This window comes from Bombus bifarius, unplaced genomic scaffold, assembly GCF_011952205.1.
Source record: "Bombus bifarius isolate JDL3187 unplaced genomic scaffold, Bbif_JDL3187 scf7180000008266, whole genome shotgun sequence".
Taxonomy (NCBI): Eukaryota; Metazoa; Arthropoda; class Insecta; order Hymenoptera; family Apidae; genus Bombus; species Bombus bifarius.
Window position 1 is genome coordinate 52,929 of NW_022884551.1, and position 20,344 is coordinate 73,272.

A 20,344-nucleotide genomic window follows, 5' to 3' on the forward strand; every position below is an offset into this window, starting at 1 on the left:
CTTTCCATAATATTATACATCGCATGCATCATAGTTATGAAATTAATCTCTTGTTAAACCGTAACGGTGTTATACTCCAACCAGCTAATTGCCTTTCTTAAGAATGTTGTTCTACAATTTGAAAACAATTTATTTGTTTTCTTTCGTTCACGAGACAATTTGAAAATTTTTAATACGCAACTGGTTACTTTAAAATTTTTTTACTTTGAATTTTATAAAACTATACCAAGTAGGTACTTCTAGTTAATAAGTTTGATTGCGACATGAAAATATTGTAAAAATAGTTAAAAAAAAAAATAGTTTGCCTCGTCTTGTCTAATCTAACGTACAAGCATGATTCGCGATTCTAGTTCATTATAAATGTAAATTATAACAGAGAGGATAACAGAAGAGCTTTTTGAAAAAAGGATCCATAAGAGAAAACAGCGAATTAAGTAAACTGTGTTGAAAGTTCTAGTTCTGATTTTTTAACATTAGCTACATTTGAATTTACAATTATAATCTAAGGCTTTTAAAGAACATTGTTCTTCCTATATTTACAAAATAAGTACAATAATTCGACTAGTTGATAAGCAAATACTTTCGACATTTATTTTACAATTTACAATTATAATCAAAGGCTTTTAAAGAACATTGTTCTTCCTATATTTACAAAATAAGTACAATAATTCGACTAGTTGATGAGCAAATACTTTCGACATTTATTTTACAATTTACAATTATAATCAAAGGCTTTTAAAGAACATTGTTCTTCCTATATTTACAAAATAAATACAATAATTCGACTAGTTGACGAGCAAATACTTTCGACATTTATGTTTCCTCTACTTTACTATTTATGTTTACTTTTCCTCTAAAATGTGTGTAATGTACATGGTAATAATTATGTACATTATATTTGATTAGTTTCAATAATTACCCTTACACATTCGTTGAAATAATCTATTTGAATAATTTACATAATCACCAGACTAAATGATCTTTAATCTAAACAACAGGCAAAAGCTTACATAGAATATAGAGACTACGAAAAGTTCTAAAATTTCAAATTAATTATTTAACTCTCTATTATTACCTATACCTAAGCTCCATTATATAAAATTATTGTCACAAACATAAACAAATGTTACGACGCACACAATAAATGTTATGACGAACAGACACTTCTTTTACATGCCTTCTAGAATTTTATATCGTGCATGTTATTTTATGTACAATATTTATGCATTCGCTGTTAAACCAGAAGTTTCATATGATTGTACGTTATTAGAAATTTATATACTTCACTTTTGTTAAAAACCGACGAGACTCGGTATTTTCTAACATTTCATTGTTAGGTTGAATAACAAATTTTTGTGAACTGAATATGAATTTTCGTGTATGAAAATATTCGTGGGTGAATATATTGAAATGAAGATTATCAGAATCGAAAATATATTAATCGAGAAAAATTTGCTGGACAGTATCAAAATAATTAATTGGAACAGACGAAGGAAGTCTCATCTTTAAATGTCTAAACAACATTGTACTGAATAAGGTTAACTATCTTTATCCATTTTTAATGAGATTGCGAGAGTCATATTCTACTTTAAACTCTTATTCGGCAAACGAACAGATAATATTAATAAGCATTGCCTAATTATCAATGCATTATGTAATTATAACAAAAAAGAGGAATAGACAACATAATTGTTTTATATAAAGAAATCTATTGTTAATTAACTTTTTTCTCACACGATGAAAGTCACTACAATTTAGCCTGCTTTTTGTGATATTTAGAATCATTGAGATATTTACTTATACTACTATTTACTAAATACTCTATCTTCATCCAATTTTTAATCTTTTCCAAGCTTGGAAAATAATTTACGTACAAAATACACATTTGAATTTTTTTAATGAAAATTCATATAGGAATGTAGTGTTGTATCGTGGACGGATTGCCTGGGAGATATCGGGTGTGTGTTGTCAGTGTGACATCAATCCACATCAGAGACCAGGCCACACACCTTACTGGGTACTCTCAATAGTCTCAGGGACTCACCATAAATCTGGGCATACAACTATGGGCATAGCCCGTAGTACGATGATCGGGACAAACGTAAATATTACGGGCATAGCCCGTAGTAGATGATCGGACCAAATATAATATATAATATAATATATAATAGCTTGTTTACGTTTTCGGCCCAACATTCTCAAACGTAAATCGTAGGTTAAGGGGTTAAGGTCCTTCAGACCAAACAAGGATCTTTTATTTCAAGTGTCCTTCACATTTGTTGTTTACCACGGGAAGATACGGGAAACTTGGTTTTTCTCACGTTCGGTATCTTCTGTTAGCAACTTTCTCTCGAGGGCGACTAAGACCCTTCCTAGTACACCAAACTTCTTATTACCCAATCAACTCACTTTCCTAGCCAAAATTGTCCTTAACGAATCAGCTCATCTCGTGTCCTTAGACACACCCATCACTAGTTTTCCTCTGCCACAACATCGTCACTAAACTTTACTTATTCTCTATCTTTAAAATAGTCAAAATCTTTTTACCGAGTTTCTACCCTTAGACCAGTCGCGTACTTAATTTACACATACGCATCAGTATAACTAGGTTCTATATAAAGTTGTTGAAGTGAACTGTGATTTATACGTGTCAATTTAGTGTATGTTCAATTGTGATTACTGAATTCATAACAAAGTTTGATAAAAAGAAAGTTAACCTTCTTGTTTTTATCATCTAAGCGTTAAGTTTACGTGACATCAACGTTGTCATGGAGTGTTATCGGCGTATTTAAAAAAGAACCGTTGTAAGGAAGTTAGTTAGTGACGAATAGTGATTGCGTAAACATAGATTAACGGAGCATCAAACGTTATTATAACAATCATACCGTTACCAAATCTACTAGTACTATACCATTTTCCTACATTTATGAAGTTTAATTGATAAATTGGAACTGCATGTCATGCTCATTTTCATGACTAATTCAAAACAACTAGCGATCATTTTGCAATTACTTTGCAGCATATCGAAGTATTGCCAACAGAAAATTACAAAACACGTAATTGTAGTAAACGTACGTAAACTGTAGTAAATTATCAAGTTTTTTGCGTTTTCGAATGTACTGATCTTATTTTCTATGGTTCCCGAACTGTAGATATTATATCAATCAATAGGTAAGTTAAACTCTTCGTCAAAAAGATAGCCCAGGTGTGCTATCTTTAATTTCTCAATGACGTGTGTAAAGTTTTTCGTCCGTAATGTATAATATCAAAACATTATGAGCTCAGGATATGCGGTTCGTTGAAAATAATTATAAATATTATGAGGTTTAGTGTGTAACAAAAAAGAATCGTTTTATTTTAAGAACGAAGTGATAGCACATGTACAATAAGAAAATAATAATCAACATAAATTGTAACTAACAATAATTACTTATCAAACATATATACTTGTTTAATAATGGGTACATCCCCCTTTATTTTCTATTACTTCTATTGTAGGATTTGGTATCGATTTATATAGTTTCTGGATATAATTTTGATTTAACGTATCCCATTCGCGTACAATTGCATTTTTTTAATTCTTGTACGTGTTGATACTGCTTTCCATTCGCGTATAACGCCGTGAACAAGTTCTGCCCATCAATTTTCAATAATATTAAGGTCCGTGGAGCGTGCAGGCCACGGCAAAATAGATATATTATTTTCATTAAAATATGATTGTACCAATCTTGATGTGTGTACAGATGCATTATCTCGTTGAAAGATGTAATCAGGTCCAGAAATGCGTTCTGCATGATTATTTAGTTGTTCTTTGATTAAATTTATGTATCGGACACTATTCATTCTCCCATCGATAAACTTGATACTTGTCTTGCCGAAGTAACCGATGCCGGTCCAAACCATCACGCTGCCTCCTCCTATTTGTCGTCGAATTGCTGACATTGTCTCTTTTCTTATGTCATGAAAATAATATTACAGTCCATCAGGACCATCCAAGTTTAATCTTTTTTCGTCTGAAAACAGTACCTTTCTCCATTTCTTTTTCCAATGCACTCTTTCTTTTGCAAAGCGTAAACGTTCTACTTTGTGTTTCGTTGTTAACGAAGGTTTCTTTTTCAATTTTAGCCTCTCAATATTTTTTCAGGATAGTAGAACTCGACAAACACTTGAAACACTGGCACTAACATTAGATTTCTCCATTATTTGCTTCGTTGTTAACTGCGAGTTGGAAGCTACACGCAAAATTGCTCGCTTATCACGATCGGATAACGATGACGGCCGACCAGTACTTTTCTTTTTGCCATAATCTTCAACGTTTTTTAAGAAATTGTGTATTACTTTACGACTTCTTCTTATCACTTTCGATATTTTTGCTACTGATAACTGTTGCTGTTTTAGTTCAAGAATTTGCTTTTTTTCAGACTCGCTTAATCTTGTTCCGCGTCCCATAGTTACAAATTTATGTAATATTGTACTGTAATCTTTACTCGCTGACAGATTACGAACTACTGAGCAATTTCTAAACACATTTACAGAGTGTGCTATCATTTCGACCTTAGTATTGTAGTATCGTTGACGAGGGGCCTGGAGAGTGTCGTGCGAATTATAAACAAGCGGTTGCTGAGCATGTACGTGGTGGGACTGAGACAAAAGATATGAGGCTAAGACAAAAGATAAGGGGTTGCTAAGGGACATAAACGAATTAACAGCAGTACGAGTTGAGAAGCCAGAGAGTGCGAATGACGTTGTCGAGATAGTGTTGCTAGCGTTCTTGAAAGAGAGTTGAATCCGTGGTGACGAGAGTTACTAATTAATTATCTGGTTGTCTTAATTATAATATGTTGTCGTGATTAGTTCATGTTAAATAACCATCGTTTACTGTTTAATCAATATCCGTTTAATCCATTTATTGTAAATAAAGTAATTGTAATAGTTTACGATACTACAGTATGGAACAGTTTTTCGTTGTTGTATACAAACATCTACAACATTGTGACTTATTTCCAGTAAGCCGCGTATCCTGAGCTCATAATATTTTGATATTGTATGTTACAAACGAAAAACTTTACACGCGTCATTGAGAAATTAAAGATAGCGCACCCGGACTATCTTTTTGGCGAAAAGTGTATATTATCGCTCTCTATTTATATTATATTGAAAAAGTTGATACCGCTCATTTCCGTCTTGGTATTTAGTTGTAAGCAGGAGATTATGTTCGCATACTCTGCGACACAATTATACAGGGCAAACAGGGCATGTAAAAGATTTTCTTTAGAACTCCATTGTTCATAAATTACTGTATAATTCTCTAGCAATAACAGTAAAAGACAAAAGTTGATGAATAGAAAAATTAAAGCAAGAGAATCTAAGCGAAATAACAATGAAAATCACTTTTGCTTACCTACACATACTGTTACGAGAAACATGAGGGGAAATATATAGTATTTATACATATAACAAGAAGTATATAAATGACAATTGCATATGAGGTAGTATATAAGATGCGATGAATGGACTAACGATTGACTGTGAATACGAGGAATTTGATGAGGGTGTAGGGAATCTTTGAGAATTTACGCAGTTCATGGACCGAAATCGAAAGAAGAAGAAATTTGATCTTATCGTTAATTTGATTTACTATGTTTGATCTCATGAATTCCATTTTTGTTATCTTATGTTTATTATGAAGGAATTTAATAAATACGATTACAGAATTTTCTCATAAATTAAAATGTTACAAACTTAGAATTTTCAGTATTCGGCTTTGTATAAATTTCTTACATTATTTTATTCTTCAATAATAAAGCCAAGTTACTATAAGCAAGAATATTGCAAAACCAAGTCACACGTACACACATGTATATACATCATTTCGACCAATTACTTTATTCGAATTTTTATTCGAAACGCAATGGATGGCAGATACTCGCGTGTCATTTGCATACAGATCTTGCAATTACCGGCATTCTTACGGTGTTACCGTTATAATGACGCTTCGACACTTGATCAATTAGCCATCAAAAGTGTCAGCGAATGCGCGATGCCGACCATTTTCTAGCTCGGTCCCCGGTTTATTAATTCCTTTGCAACAAGCATCGATGATTAACGACCGTGAGACCTCGTCTCGAAGTCCTCCGCACGTAAATCGTACCAGCACGTAACATCCTCGAGATCCTGGCCGCGTATAAGCAGTACCGCTTTTCTCTCCTTTAAACGAGTTTCTTTCGTAAGCCGCTTATCTCGCGGCGCTAATTCGAAGATGTTTATCGACAGGCAGATGCTGCCGAACGACTGACATTTATCAGAATGTAACTCGCATTGACGAGCAACAAGTACTTAACGGTCCTGGAACCGATCGACGGAATGTCGAAAGGTGTCATAATTAATGGATTCGTGAAGGGAAAGTCGACGCATGTAGCTGACTGATAAAAGTCATTTCGTCAGAATTGTGATATTTTTGAAGGAGCATTACCTTCTCGCCTTTAACGTGCTTCTTGTTTCTCTGAAATGTTTCTGAGTAATATATCGAGTCGATCGGAAGCTTCTTATTTCTCTAAAATGTTTCTGAGTAATATATTGAGTTGATCGGAAGTTTTGTAGCGATTTAAGGAAAACCTGTAAGCAATGTGAGCCTCATACAGACCAAATTGACCAATTAGACTTTTTGTACATTTGTCAATTTTACTATAGAAGAACTTCATTTATCTGAATTAATCGGGGCATAAGCAATGTAGATAATAGTAGTTCATTGATTCTCACCATTACGTATGATCTTTCGTTTATGATAGGAGTTTACGTTCAAATAATTTGATCTAATCATCAGGAGTTCATTTATGGATACTAAGTAAGATTTCGTTCTAATAAAAAGAAATCTACTATATTAATCATATGAGTATGTCGGAGATGAAAGGAAAGCCGAGGCCTTTCCTTGGAAATTTTGGGAACATCCTCTAGTACTCTAGCCTAGATTTTATCATAGCTGTAATTGTTCGAGATTTGTGATAGCGAGATTGGGCCCGAGGTGACAATTGGTCACGGGATAGACGTTTTGCCTAACGGAGGTCTGGAGTGGTTGTATGGGTCTTCCGAAAAATGTGGTTGTGGCGGCATGCGGCCTCGGGAGCGGGCCTAGCCACGTGTGATGTTGCCTCGGAGGTGCCGATACAATGGGACATACATTGTATTAATAATCAAACTCCAGGCAGAAACTGCCTAGCAACAGCGTTTGGAACTTTCTCGATGCTTCCAACGAGTGCGTATCAAATTCCAGGCAGAGGATGCCTAGCAACGGGCGTTTGGAACCTCCTCGATGCTTCCAAACGAGTATAGAAAACAAATGCAACCGTACAGCGAGAAAAATCTCCACGAGGCTGGCATTCGTGCGAGTGCCTTGGAGAGTGACACATCGAGTATTTTCAACAGTCGTATTTCTGTGCCTAAGATTAGTTTACGCTTAGTGAAGAGTTATCCTGTTGACCGTGGAATCGTTTGAACCCAAAAACATTGTTAATAGCGTTCATTAAACTTATTATTCGTAAATCATACTATTCATTAAACGTACTATTCGTTAAACTTATTATTCATTAGACTTATTATTTGTTAAACTTATTATTCGTACAATTTATTATTCACTAACTTTATTATTCGTCAAACTTATTATTCAGTGGACTTATTATTTGTTAAACTTATTATTCATTAGACTTATTATTTGCTAAGCTTTGTAGTCTTGTATATACGTGTAAATATAATCTCGGCTTTGTGAAACAATGGCTAATTCACGTGAAGAGTTGTTACGCGCCCAAAATTCTAATCATAACCCGACAAGTATATGAATATTAAAAATATACTAATTGTTATGTATAACATGAATGTATGAATTAATAGACCGAAAATATTTATGTAAATTTGCATTTTTACAAACGTTAACAAAGCAGTGAAGTTTGAATAAATTTGTCCTATCTTCTACGTATTTTATATATTTTTGTATTTGATGTATTATCCGAAAACATTGAAATGTACGGATGGTGCAATAAATGCTAATGCCAATATAATACTATATTTTTATATGTGCGTTTATCTCCTCCAGTTTTGCATATTTACAGAAACATTGGCAACTAAGATTCTATTTCAAAAGATAATGTTTGTATTCTATAATTTATCGAACGGATCAGCAGACTTTTAAGCAGCTCATATCAATATTTTCCTAAAATTAACATTTTATCGAATAATGTATTTTTGCCATTTATTGCTGAGCTCCACGATATTCTTTTAAAATATTTTGGCTTTTCAACAATGAATTGTTTGAAATAGATTTTGTACACTTTCAGCTTCTTTTTCATGAATTTAATGACCACGATAAAAACGTGTAAATTGAGTTCGTCGAATTGGTAATTGTTCTTTAGCAGAATAAGTGGTGTTGATCATCGATTGCAGATTGTAAACGTTATAAATGGAAGATTTAAAAACGCATTTCAGACAGTTGCTACTTCGATCAAAGCTCGGCAAAAGCTTAATAAAATTTAAGAGAGATATTACTGATAATAATAAGATCATTTCAACTTTTGTACTTTTGTTTATGGAGAACAATGCAACAATGGATCGTTATAAATAATAGCAAGCGTGTTAGAAGTCGTGATCTACCAATTTATTGGAAACATTAAACCAGAAGGAGCGTTTAAAAGAAGTGTATGATTAAGCTGTTAAACCTATCATAAAATTATAAACGCATCAAGCAAGGTATTATTAAATTGCTCTTACAATAAAGATACTAACAGCATCTCTTGGATTATTCTACCTAATAATTTTTACCTTTTAACATTACTAAACGGCACACTATTATCTTAAGAAACTTTGTATTTTTAAATACTGGCAGGTTAAGAAGATATGTGTTATTAATTTATATCACTATTGTAAATTTCTCTCGATTAAATTATCCAAATTCTACGTGAGAAAATACTTTTCAAATATATGATACAAGTTATAATAAGTAATTTTTACTACATATAAATACGGAGGATCTTAAAATAAAGTCAAGAGATTATTTAACAGTCAACGCGTGTTAACACGTGGACACAGACAAATCGTGTTACATTGGTACGTACTTTTGGCATCTATTAATCGTTCGCGTGGACTAAGATCCGAAGAGGACAACTGCTCCTTTACCTTGGCAACATCTTTTGGATGCAGGATATCGAACCAACTTTGACCCAACAGGTCACCCTGTGCAGACATAAAAAATTCATTTCTATAATATACAATCTTTCTATATTTAAAATTTTCATGCTATCAAACTATAAATTTTACTAATCGTTTCATCCCCAATTGATTTTGTTTAGGAAACTGTGGACATATAATCATTCACAAAACTGTTTGTACATCCTATAAAAGGACTATCTATATAAAAAAGGTATTACATCTTGTACATGTACAAACGCAAAAAATTTTTCTACATAATATTTTTCGATCAAATTTTACAAGCATTTGTATAATAAAATAATGTAATAAGGAAAATCATTTATTTTGATACGTTTTTAAAAAGTTCAGTGAGATCTTAAATTTAGCAGGCTTCTAGACTTTTTTCTATTTACTTTCAATGTTACCCGACATGTACATGGTACATTTCGTACACTGTAGTTGCGCAATATAGTATAACTTATTATATACTTATTATATACAGGGTGGTTGGTAACTGGCGGTACAAGCGGAAAGGCGGTGATTCTACGCGAAAAAAGAAGTCGAAAATATAGAATAAAAATATTTTTTTTTTAATTTTTCCATCGAGACAACGATCTACAGTGAGATCCGTTATAACGAGACGCGATAAAGTGCACGCGTACCGAGCGAAAATTCAAAGTCGATTTTCTCGAAAACAAAGCCTGAAACGAAAAATTTTTATTCCATATTTTCGATTTCTTTTTTCGCGTAGAATCATCCCCTTTTCGCTTGTACCACCAGTTACCAACCACCCTGTATATATTTATAATATAAATATGAAGTAATAATAGTCATTTTATAGCATTATGTGTATAAATGTAAATATTTTACGAAAATAAATAAATGAGAAGAAAGAGATTATATTTCTGCAATCATGTTATTTCAATCTGTAGACTAAGTTAACATTTTCTGAGTTCCTTGGTTTACTTTTAAAGTAATTCCTATGTTGCTTTGAAAGTAATTTTCCAACATTCTTAGTATCATCAATCCTATCTGTGTTCTTAATTTTAATTAACTTTTCAAATACGTCAACTTCACTGTGAAATTTGTTGGAAACGTATTTTAAGTAAAGATAGCCTTGTTATAGAATATAGATAGTTTGGAAAAATTCCTGGTGGGCCAGTAAGGATTTGGAGCCGCTCAGGAATTTAATTTTTATAAGAAAAATAATGTGGATAAAATTACAATTGTAAGTTCTTTCTAATTGTCGCGAATAATGAAAGAACATATATGCTAGACATCATATACGTTACGGACAGTATTACATTGCACAATTTACAGATCACAGAGAATAGATTTATTTTATTACTAGGTATACTATTTCTATTTTAAATATAACGCTCGAAGAAATTTATTTTATTACTCGTGTTTTATTACCAGCGCATCGAAAGAAACAGAGACTGGATACCTGAGAATAATTGAGTGTCTGCAAAACAGACTCGGATACATAAAGAATTCTTCCACGATCACAGCCCACCACGAAGACAAAACCCTCCGCAGCCTGAAACAAGAGAAGGCGCCTTTGATTACGTCACCTAGATCAAATATTAATTGCGATTATGCAATGAATATCATGGGAAATCGATGGATATTGTTATTGATAATTGTTTGAAGTTATTTCAATTTTCTGGGCTTGAAAAAAGCAACCAACGAATTAGTAATTTGATAATTGTTCTAACTTTAATGAACTCTACAAATGGAGAAGCATTTTGTAAATTATGTAGCAAATTTTCTTTTGTAGGATAAAAATAAAGTAATGTAAGATTGGAGAGATTATTTAGATGATACACTTTGAGAATACAAATATTTTTCTTTTACTCATATCGGTTTTAATTGTTACGAGTTCAGAGAATTATTTAGCTTTCACGTAAAATTTTTATCTTTTGCTGTTTCTTTTTCAAACTTTAGAAAATTTTTTATATTTTCTAACGTTTTACCTTTATATTTCTATTTTACGTAAAAAGTGTATATCATTTTTTTGCATATTAATAAAGCTATAAAAAAATCTACACACCTGATAATAATAATCAACAGAATTTTATAAAGAAATATTTTCTTACGAATTCTTTATATTATACGCGAAGCACAGATGTTTCTATAAATTCATATTTTTATTAACGCCATTCAATCTAAATAGAGATTTATTTCTCTTTTTAAATATTCTAACACATATTTACTTTACTTGTACTTTGTTCTATTATGATAAATATAAAAACTATTTTTTCTTTTTACGCAGTTTATCGACTATACAACGTAACTTCGATTAAGAGTGTTGAAAATGCACTGAGTAGTTAGTAGTAAAATTGAAAATTATAAGATAAGGAAACCTTGAAGTAAGTAAAACAATTTAATCGGCTAGTATAGGAATAGAAAAAAGAAAAATAGATAGAATGAAATAAAATAAATAAATAAATAAATAGATATATAAATCATGTTACTTTTATCTACATAATAATAATGTTTCATTCAATATATAATTTAGAGTACTTATTAACATGTACTTGGGTATTTGTTTTATTAAAAATCCATCAATCTTTTAATAAATTCCAATTCCTTAAAATCACTTTTGAGAAGGAATCTCGCCAGTGTCATTTAAATAAACCTATTTACTGTTAATTTATGGCTTTTTGATCAATACCTTGACACATAGTGAAAAAGAATTTGCACGTATGTAAATACTGTCTAACTTGTCTAATAAATTACAGAATTAGTAGCCAATAATTACACTATCAACGACTAAAACATAAAATTTGTACCAAAGAAATTAAGATGTAAATTGCGCGAATATATACACATTGAAAAGAAGTATGTAATTCATACTGAAAGGAAGCATTTTTGAACTAAAAACCGTATGGTGAGTTTGCTGTGGTGGTAAATTTGACACTGTACTTGTCATTATTTGTCCGTAAAATAAATTCAGGAACCGACAACATTTTCTATGGAAAAACTCAAAAATAAAATTAATCAAATTACATGATTATCGAATTTTCCTTGGGAATATCCTTTATTCTTCTGTGAACAAATAGATATCATCTGATGCGAAGGGATTAAATAAATGAGTATATCCAATGATATCTTTCGTTAATAGCTAACTCTGAAAAAGGTTTAAAATGATACATTCCTGAGTTAGGAGGTTTTAACATTTTTCTAACATGAGACCATGTTGGTTAATCGTGTTGTTGCAACGTTAGTAATCAATCAATGAAATTTATTAAAGGTTACAGGAACAAGATTCGAAAGTAAAACTATTTTACATAGCTGTAAGATTTTCCCTGCAAATGTTTCATCCTTCTACTATCCCACGTACATTATTTGATGGCTAATAATTTGTTAAATAAACAAATACACGATAACATCTTTCATTCTTGACTCGATGGTAAAAGTCAATCTGAAAATCGAATAGGTTCCAGCGACGAGTGTTTCCAAACGGATCACCAGGATACCCGAGGCGACTCATCCTGATCGCAAACGTGAAATTCGATCGCATGTAAATTGTGTAAATCTCGTAACGGCGAATGGACTGGTTTAAGTACATAGGGGCGTACGGACGTTAATGAATGTTGTATAGAACCGAAGATATATCGTCACAGGCTTCGCAAATGTCGATTACGCAACGACAACGCACTTAGTCTGGCTGGCTTACCTGCCAAGGAGATTGACGATACGCATACGAACATTGACGCGCTGCTGCTCTCGCACTATCGCGATCATTCGATAAGGATCCATGCGCGTCGGGCTTTCAGGATAACAAGCAAAAGTTGTACACGTCGTACCGGATGTCTGATCAATTTCAACCGATTGTTTCTTGCTAAACCTAGTCTCCCTTGTTTTATTTTTGCTCGTTAATGGTTGTAGGAGGTAATTGTTCAAGATATTAGTTTGTCTAGTGGAGTGAAGAATGTCGAAACGAATGTTGAAATTAAACGTTATTTGCTTTTGATGCGATTAAACACAGGAAGACCTAAGTTGAGATTAAAATTACATTTTAACGTGATTGTATTAGGTTGTGTAACAAATTCATTCTACCGTGTCATGAGAGATGAAAGTCTTGCTGTAATCTAATGTATCTGCTAATAAACAATTTTCTACTAACCACACATACCGTTCATTTTTTCTCAAATGGTATTATTAAATGACGTAATGTGTCTATTCATACTATTTGTATATATTCAACGTGTCACGTTATTCTGAACATTTAATAAAATAATTCTGAATGCAGAACATATTTATTTTTACAGAGAGTATTCGCCATCATAGTTGCTTAATTATATAGAATAATAAAATATTTCAAATAAATGTTACTAAATGTGACAATAGCCGGATAAATAATAAAACAAACAATGTCACTTTACTTAAAGAAATTTGAACGCAGAGTTTACTCATCTGGCAGTTTATCTGATCAAAATTGATTACCCAGCTTTTATTCCATTTTATTAAAAAATCTGGATTGATATCTGGCATCGTTTCGAGACATGCAGGGTGTTTGGTAACTGGTGGTACAAGCGGAAAGGGGGTGATTCTACGCGAAAAAAGAAGTCGAAAATATAGAATAAAAATTTTTCGTTCGAGGCTTTGTTTTCGAGAAAATCGACTTTGAATTTTAGCTCGGTACGCGTGCACTTTGTCGCGTCTCGTTATAACGGATCTCACTGTAGATCGTTGTCTCGATAGAAAAATTAAAAAAAAAAAAAATAAAAAAAAATTTGTATTCTATATTTTCGACTTTTTTCGAGTAGAATTATCCCCTTTCCGCTTGTACCACCAGTTACCAACCACCCTGTATATTAACTCATTACATAACTCGCCTATTATAGTACAAATATGAAGTATACAATTTAGTGGATTAACGATAAAATTTGCTATCGAGGTTAGATGTTTTTCCATAATTTAATTAAAAAAATTATTGAAAAAATGGATCAATAATTATTGTGATTCGATTCTCATTATCATTGTAATTATCATTGACATATCGTTTGCTGTTTGCACGATTTCTGTCTTTAAGTATTAATCATATAAATGATTTTTATTGAAAGTAACATAAAAGATCCGGTACAAATTTCCCTACCAACTTTCTTAAAACTTTAATTTCGAAAACAATAACAGGAACTGAGTTTTAGTACAATATTTACAATAAAAATAAAAATTTGCAATAAAAAATAAAAATAACATATAAAGTAAGATAAAGATATCAGAGTTGACGAAAAGAATCATTCGTACAATGCACAATGATTTTTTTTCTGTAATAATATTCTGTAGCAATTTTTTTGTTACGCAATTATCTTTGAATAAAATGAAAATAAATTTGTTTCGTTTAAACACCGAACTATAAGAAAATCTCTGTAGAACTTAAATGGCATCGCAGATATGGTTATGATGCAGTATCAATCAATTTAATCGGCAGATGTCCCGTGAGATAAGTTGCATTCCCTATTACTCCTCGGAAAGATGTTGTAACGTTTATGGGCTGAAGATGCGTATCTCTATAATTGCATGTTATGATGCTCTTTGATATAAAACGTTAATAAACAAAAATGCCTGGATGAAAGAAACTTAATTCCCGTTTAATACTTTGATGTCCAATAAATCCATATTTGATCACGATTCTGATTAAATATCAGACGTTATTTTTCTGCCATTAACTGAAAATTCTGTCTATTGATTATCCCCTACAAACCTATCGGCAGAGAATACACATTCCCTTTCATTATTATTATTAGAATACCTGCTAGTTCTATATAAAATATGAAAATTAATCTACGTTACCATGAAAATAATTATTAATTAGTTAGTAGTTGTGATCTAATATACTATGTAGGTATGTAGCAAAAATTAAAGCTATTTGGAAGAGTTACCGTAGCAGAATAAATCATAATAATTATACAATGTGGATTCCTACGATTGTTTAACTTGAATCCTATTAAATAGGTAAATTATATAAAAATTGGTCAAAGTAATGACACGAAGATGAGGCAGAGATAATGAAAAGAGAAAGATAAATTTTGTTATTATTGCAAATTATGAAATTATTATTATTATAATATAGTATTATGCTATTATTTCGAATGAGATAATAATCCTTGAAGGTTTTCATAATCTCCTAATGATTCTTTTAGTTTATTTAAGTTTCTGTAAGTACCCTAATATTTATGAACGAGAGTGTACATCTAGAAATTGTATTTTCATATTAATATGTTTAAACAAAATTAAATTCGCTGTATCTGCGACAATTTTTATAAATTTTTCTAGTGCTGTACCTATAAAACCGTAACTCATATGTTGTAGTTTAGATGTTATATGTATGGTAATCCAGTTACAATTCTAACTTTTCATTCTTCTAACGATAAAATTTATAATTTGCTCGAATTCATTAAAGAAGCCAAAATAACAGACAAAAGAATATAATAATATAGCAATAGCTGTATCCTAATAAAATAAATATCCGTTACTAATAACCATACAGTTGATGAAGAAAAAAGTACTTATTGCAATATGTAAAGGACGAAACAACTCTCTATCTACCTTCTATTCTTTTTCAGTTACGTTCACAAAGATATCAAATTGTACAGGCGTGCGCAATCAAATTGTCATGCTCGAATGCAAACACGCATTATACATTAAGAAGAAATCTTCCAACGATTTTATTGTCTTTAAAATCATTGGAAATGAAAAATCATTTGTCGTTCAACAGCAAGTACCTGGACCCTAGCCGTCAAGGATGCAGAGTTTATAGTTAACGTCTAAATATTATAAAGAATACTTTTTTTTATTTAAAGGATCGAATAATTTCCCATTTAGGTTTTATTCTTTTTCCTTTTTGGGGTGTTATATTAATAAAATAATGATATCGCACAAACATCTGTGGTCCGATCATCACGCAATACACGATGATAAAAAGTTTTTGAACGATTTTATTGTCTTGAAACTTAACGTCTAGATCTTAACTGTCAAGGATGCAGAGTTCATAGTTAATGTCTAAATATTATAAAGAATACTTTTTTTTTGTTTAAAGGATCGAATAATTCCCTATTTAGGTTTTATTTTTTTTCTTTTTTAGGGTGTTCCGATCATCACGCAATATACGATGATAAAAAGTTTTTGAACGATTTTATTGTCTTGAAACTTAACGTCTAGATCTCAACCGTCAAGGATGCAGAGTTTATAGTTAACATCTAAATATTATAAAGAATACTTTTTTTTGTTTAAAGGATCGAATAATTTCCCATTTAGGTTTTATTCTTTTTCCTTTTTGGGGTGTTATATTAATAAAATAATGATATTGCACAAACATCTGTGGTCCGATCATCACGCAATACACGATGATAAAAAGTTTTTGAACGATTTTATTGTCTTGAAACTTAACGTCAAGATCTCAACCGTCAAGGATGCAGAGTTTATAGTTAACGTCCGTCGCACAGTAGAAATGTTAATTTATCCGTGAACCGGATACTAGTGGTATCGACGGCGGTAATAAACGTGGAGCAATTCACAATGAAAGTTCCTGCGGATAATAATGGAGCCGGTGTCGATCTGAGCTGGTATGCCGGGTGTGGTCACTCGTTCGAATATTTGGTCGAGCCGGTCGGGATAGAGCAAAGGAAAGTCCCGATAAAAGATAAACCTATCTACGTACTAGTACGCGACAATGAAAAATGCTCACCAGCCACCGACACGAACTTTGTGCTCAGTCGCGTGACGGAATCTAGAGTGAAAAGCAACTATGCCCGTTCCGTTTTACGAGACTCATTCTTAAAGTTTCGAGACTCGCAAGCGATGTATTCGATCGACGTACGCGTTGTGCAGTTTCTGTACAACTGTACAGCTGCATCTCTGCACCCGAAACGACGATACCGTTATATGCATGTTACTTGTTACGAGACGTTTATTTTGTTAGTTGATTTAGCTTGGAAATTGGATAAGAGTTTAACATTCGTTCAGTGGAAACTGGATTATTATTCCACTGAGAGTTGATTATTTTACTTTGTAGCGATAAAGCGAAGAACAGAACTAAGAAGTTTGTTACCCTTATGTGACAATTAAATTTAATATAGTCTGATAAAGTAACAATATGTAAATGTAACGTAGGAAATAATAAACGTAAACTATCCTACATGAATCAAAATTGACTCGGTCTTTGTCGTTTGAGGATCAAGGAAGATATTCACAAGCTTGCCTGGCGTCGAAAACGTTTTAACGAAATCAGTGGTCTATTTTGGCATAGCTATCTACTGGATGTACAGAAAAGTCTTGATAAATTGTACATACTAAACTTCAGAGATACGAAAGAAAGGTACTAAAGGATTTTTTAGAATAAAGATATGAACCTGTTGCGGCCCTTGAACGTTTTATTGTTCAATCTTCCTCTCGCTTTAACCAAGAAAAGGACACTTCATGTTGTAAGAATATTTTTTTCATAGCATTTAAACGAGAAATTAATAGTTATTAATTGTATTATTTATTAATTATTGAATTTATATAATTAGCAACGATTCTTTCTTATTTCCTTCAAAACTCACGAAATTTTCTAATGATAGGAAAATACGATTTGTTCGAAAATTTAAAGAATGCAGGAGGATTGAGGATAACGAAGAAATAATCTAAGACTGTTTAAGTCTTAAGAATAATTAATAGTAAACTGCGGATTTAACCAAACTCAGATTTTTATAAATTCGGATCAGAAAATGGAATTTACATAAAAATTTCTTTCATCCGCTAATATTGTAACGAAATCACTTATTTTGATGATTCTCTTGTAAGTGCATTTAAATTTTCTATAAATGCACAAACATCTCCAGTTTAATAATTTCGAAATTATTCATAACTTTGAGTTTAGTATGGTGTTCAGTTAAGGATTTATGGAATTTCAAAGAAGCGTTTAAAAAATGTTCTAGGCGTTAAAAATAATTGGGGGGTAATCGGTAAATGCATAGGTATTGAGAACAATCAGAAAATGATATTTCGAGTCTGTCACAATTTCCCCGATATTGGCAGTTTTTAGATATCGCGAACGATTACAAAATAATTGCTAGCTTCCTAGATATTGAGGGTAATTATAAAATAATTGATGATATCCTAGGTGACGAGCGCAATTAGAAAATATTATATAATTTTGACGTAGGTTTTGAGCAATATTAGAAGTTTATAGAATTTCAAAATGACTTGCGAAGATTATAATTCGATGTAAAATTTTTCTGCTAAACACAAACCTTGAACTATGCTACTGAAAGTATTCATTGATCATTCTAGAAAATGAATTATTGATATCTTACAAGATTTATTGTTTCAAATAAAAATGCAGCATGAATTAAAATCTAGTTTAATCTAAACCTTGTCGGTTGTTTTTAAATCGTACACAACTTAACTTTACGTCATACTTAACTATAACAATATGTGGTATATATCATATATTATTAATATAATTATATATATATCTGTCGGAGATGAAGGGACATCGGGCCTTTCTTTTGGAATTTTGGGAAGACCCCCGATACTTTGGTCTAAACTATTTATTATAGCTGTACTTAAATAACAGAAATTAGAAGTAGTAGTTGTGATACGATCTGATTATGTTTGCCCGAGATTTGCGACAGTGGGCTTGGGCTCGAGGTGACACAACTGGTCGTCGAACGTAGCCACGGTTACGGGATGAACGTTTTTACCTAACAGAGACGTGCCAATATTGTGAGACACACGTTGTATTAACAAACAAGCCCCGGGCAGGAGCTATGACGGCTCTACGCGGGTCTACCTAGTAACGGCGCCTGGGATTTTGTCGATATCCCCGGTCAATATGCAATTGACAAATGTGATCGTATCAGTCTTTTATTCTTGTAATCACCTTGGAGAGTTTGCACGCATCGTCTTGTCAGTCAGTCAGAAAGACACCGTGCGTCACAGCTAACGTCACTTTGCGTTTCAAAATATATTCTATTGAACAAAGAGTTTTCCCCGTTGACCGTGGATATTGAACCTAAGAACATTGTGTTTGACATCAAGAGTGTCTAATCACCACGGTTAATTGTCAAACTCTGTTAAATCAACATTTGTACTTATAATTGTAATTGCTTGTCCTAATGAAGATATGTTACACGCCCTAAGTCTAACGATAACCCGACATATATATGTATATAATGTTATCTCATATGGTGCTAATTTTTGTTGTAGATTTTTCACGTAACAAAAGTACAAAAATTAATTCGTTACATTCTATTATTAAGAATAGTATAATAGACTAACCAGCTAAGCAATACGAGTCACCCGTGATAAAGGAAGTGGATAAGTAATAAAAATAGTAAGATAACTATACTTCACGAAGATAAGAGGAAGAGTTACCTTTCGTTTATCAGTTTAATTAATTTACAATTAACACGTAAAATACTATTAATAATGATAATTGCTATGTATACAGTATTAAATGATTTTATGTAAAAGAACATTTTCGTTTATCTCACTCGGTATTCTAAACACTAATATGTTAAAAAATTGAATAAAAAACAGGAACTCGATGACAAAATCGAATCTTTGTTGCATATAAAACGCTTCAGAGTTTAGTATTTAAAACTACGATTAATATCTTTTTTTTTTCTTAGAAATTGAAGTATTATCTTTGATTAGGCTTTGTTGCAAAGTTTGTTATCAATATACAGTGCTTTTGTATATTTAGAACCCGATATCGTTAAAAATTTCTTTATATATAAATATATATAAATTTCTTTTAATAAACTAGATTACAAGGACAAAAATCATATACTTTTTGATTTATAAAACAAATGTATTAAGTGGTTTTATAACCACCATAAGCATAAAATAATGGAAATAGAATTGAAAAGTTCAAACATGACACTTAAATTAATAGTAAGAAAGACTTTTTCTTTTTCAGATTTTGGTCTACGAGTCAGGTAAAGTCGTATGTATGTATACTTGTACACGTATGATATTGCTTCTAATCTAAATTAATACCTATCACATTGAGAATCACTAAATAATTTGGATTCTTCACTGCTGCAGATATTTTCTTATCTTCTATTTTGTTCTTTTATAAAAGAAGCTTTTCGTTATATATTTTATATAATAAAATTTTTTCTATTCCATATTTGCCTATCGCATTTGCGATAAAAATGTGCTTCAATTAACA

At 31.7% G+C, this 20,344-nt stretch overlaps 1 protein-coding gene across 3 annotated transcripts in view; it reads right to left on the bottom strand.

Moving 5' to 3' along the window:
* Window positions 1-20,344, bottom strand: part of LOC117212035 (protein cycle) — a 95,621-nt gene that overhangs the window by 20,152 nt on the left and 55,125 nt on the right. For all 3 annotated transcript variants that reach the window (XM_033456483.1, XM_033456482.1, XM_033456484.1), the window contains exons 6-7: window positions 10,622-10,714; window positions 9,102-9,219 (exon numbers count right to left, since the gene is read on the bottom strand). In XM_033456483.1, coding sequence (XP_033312374.1) covers window positions 9,102-9,219; window positions 10,622-10,714 — 211 coding nt within the window. The remainder of the gene's footprint in view (window positions 1-9,101; window positions 9,220-10,621; window positions 10,715-20,344) is intronic.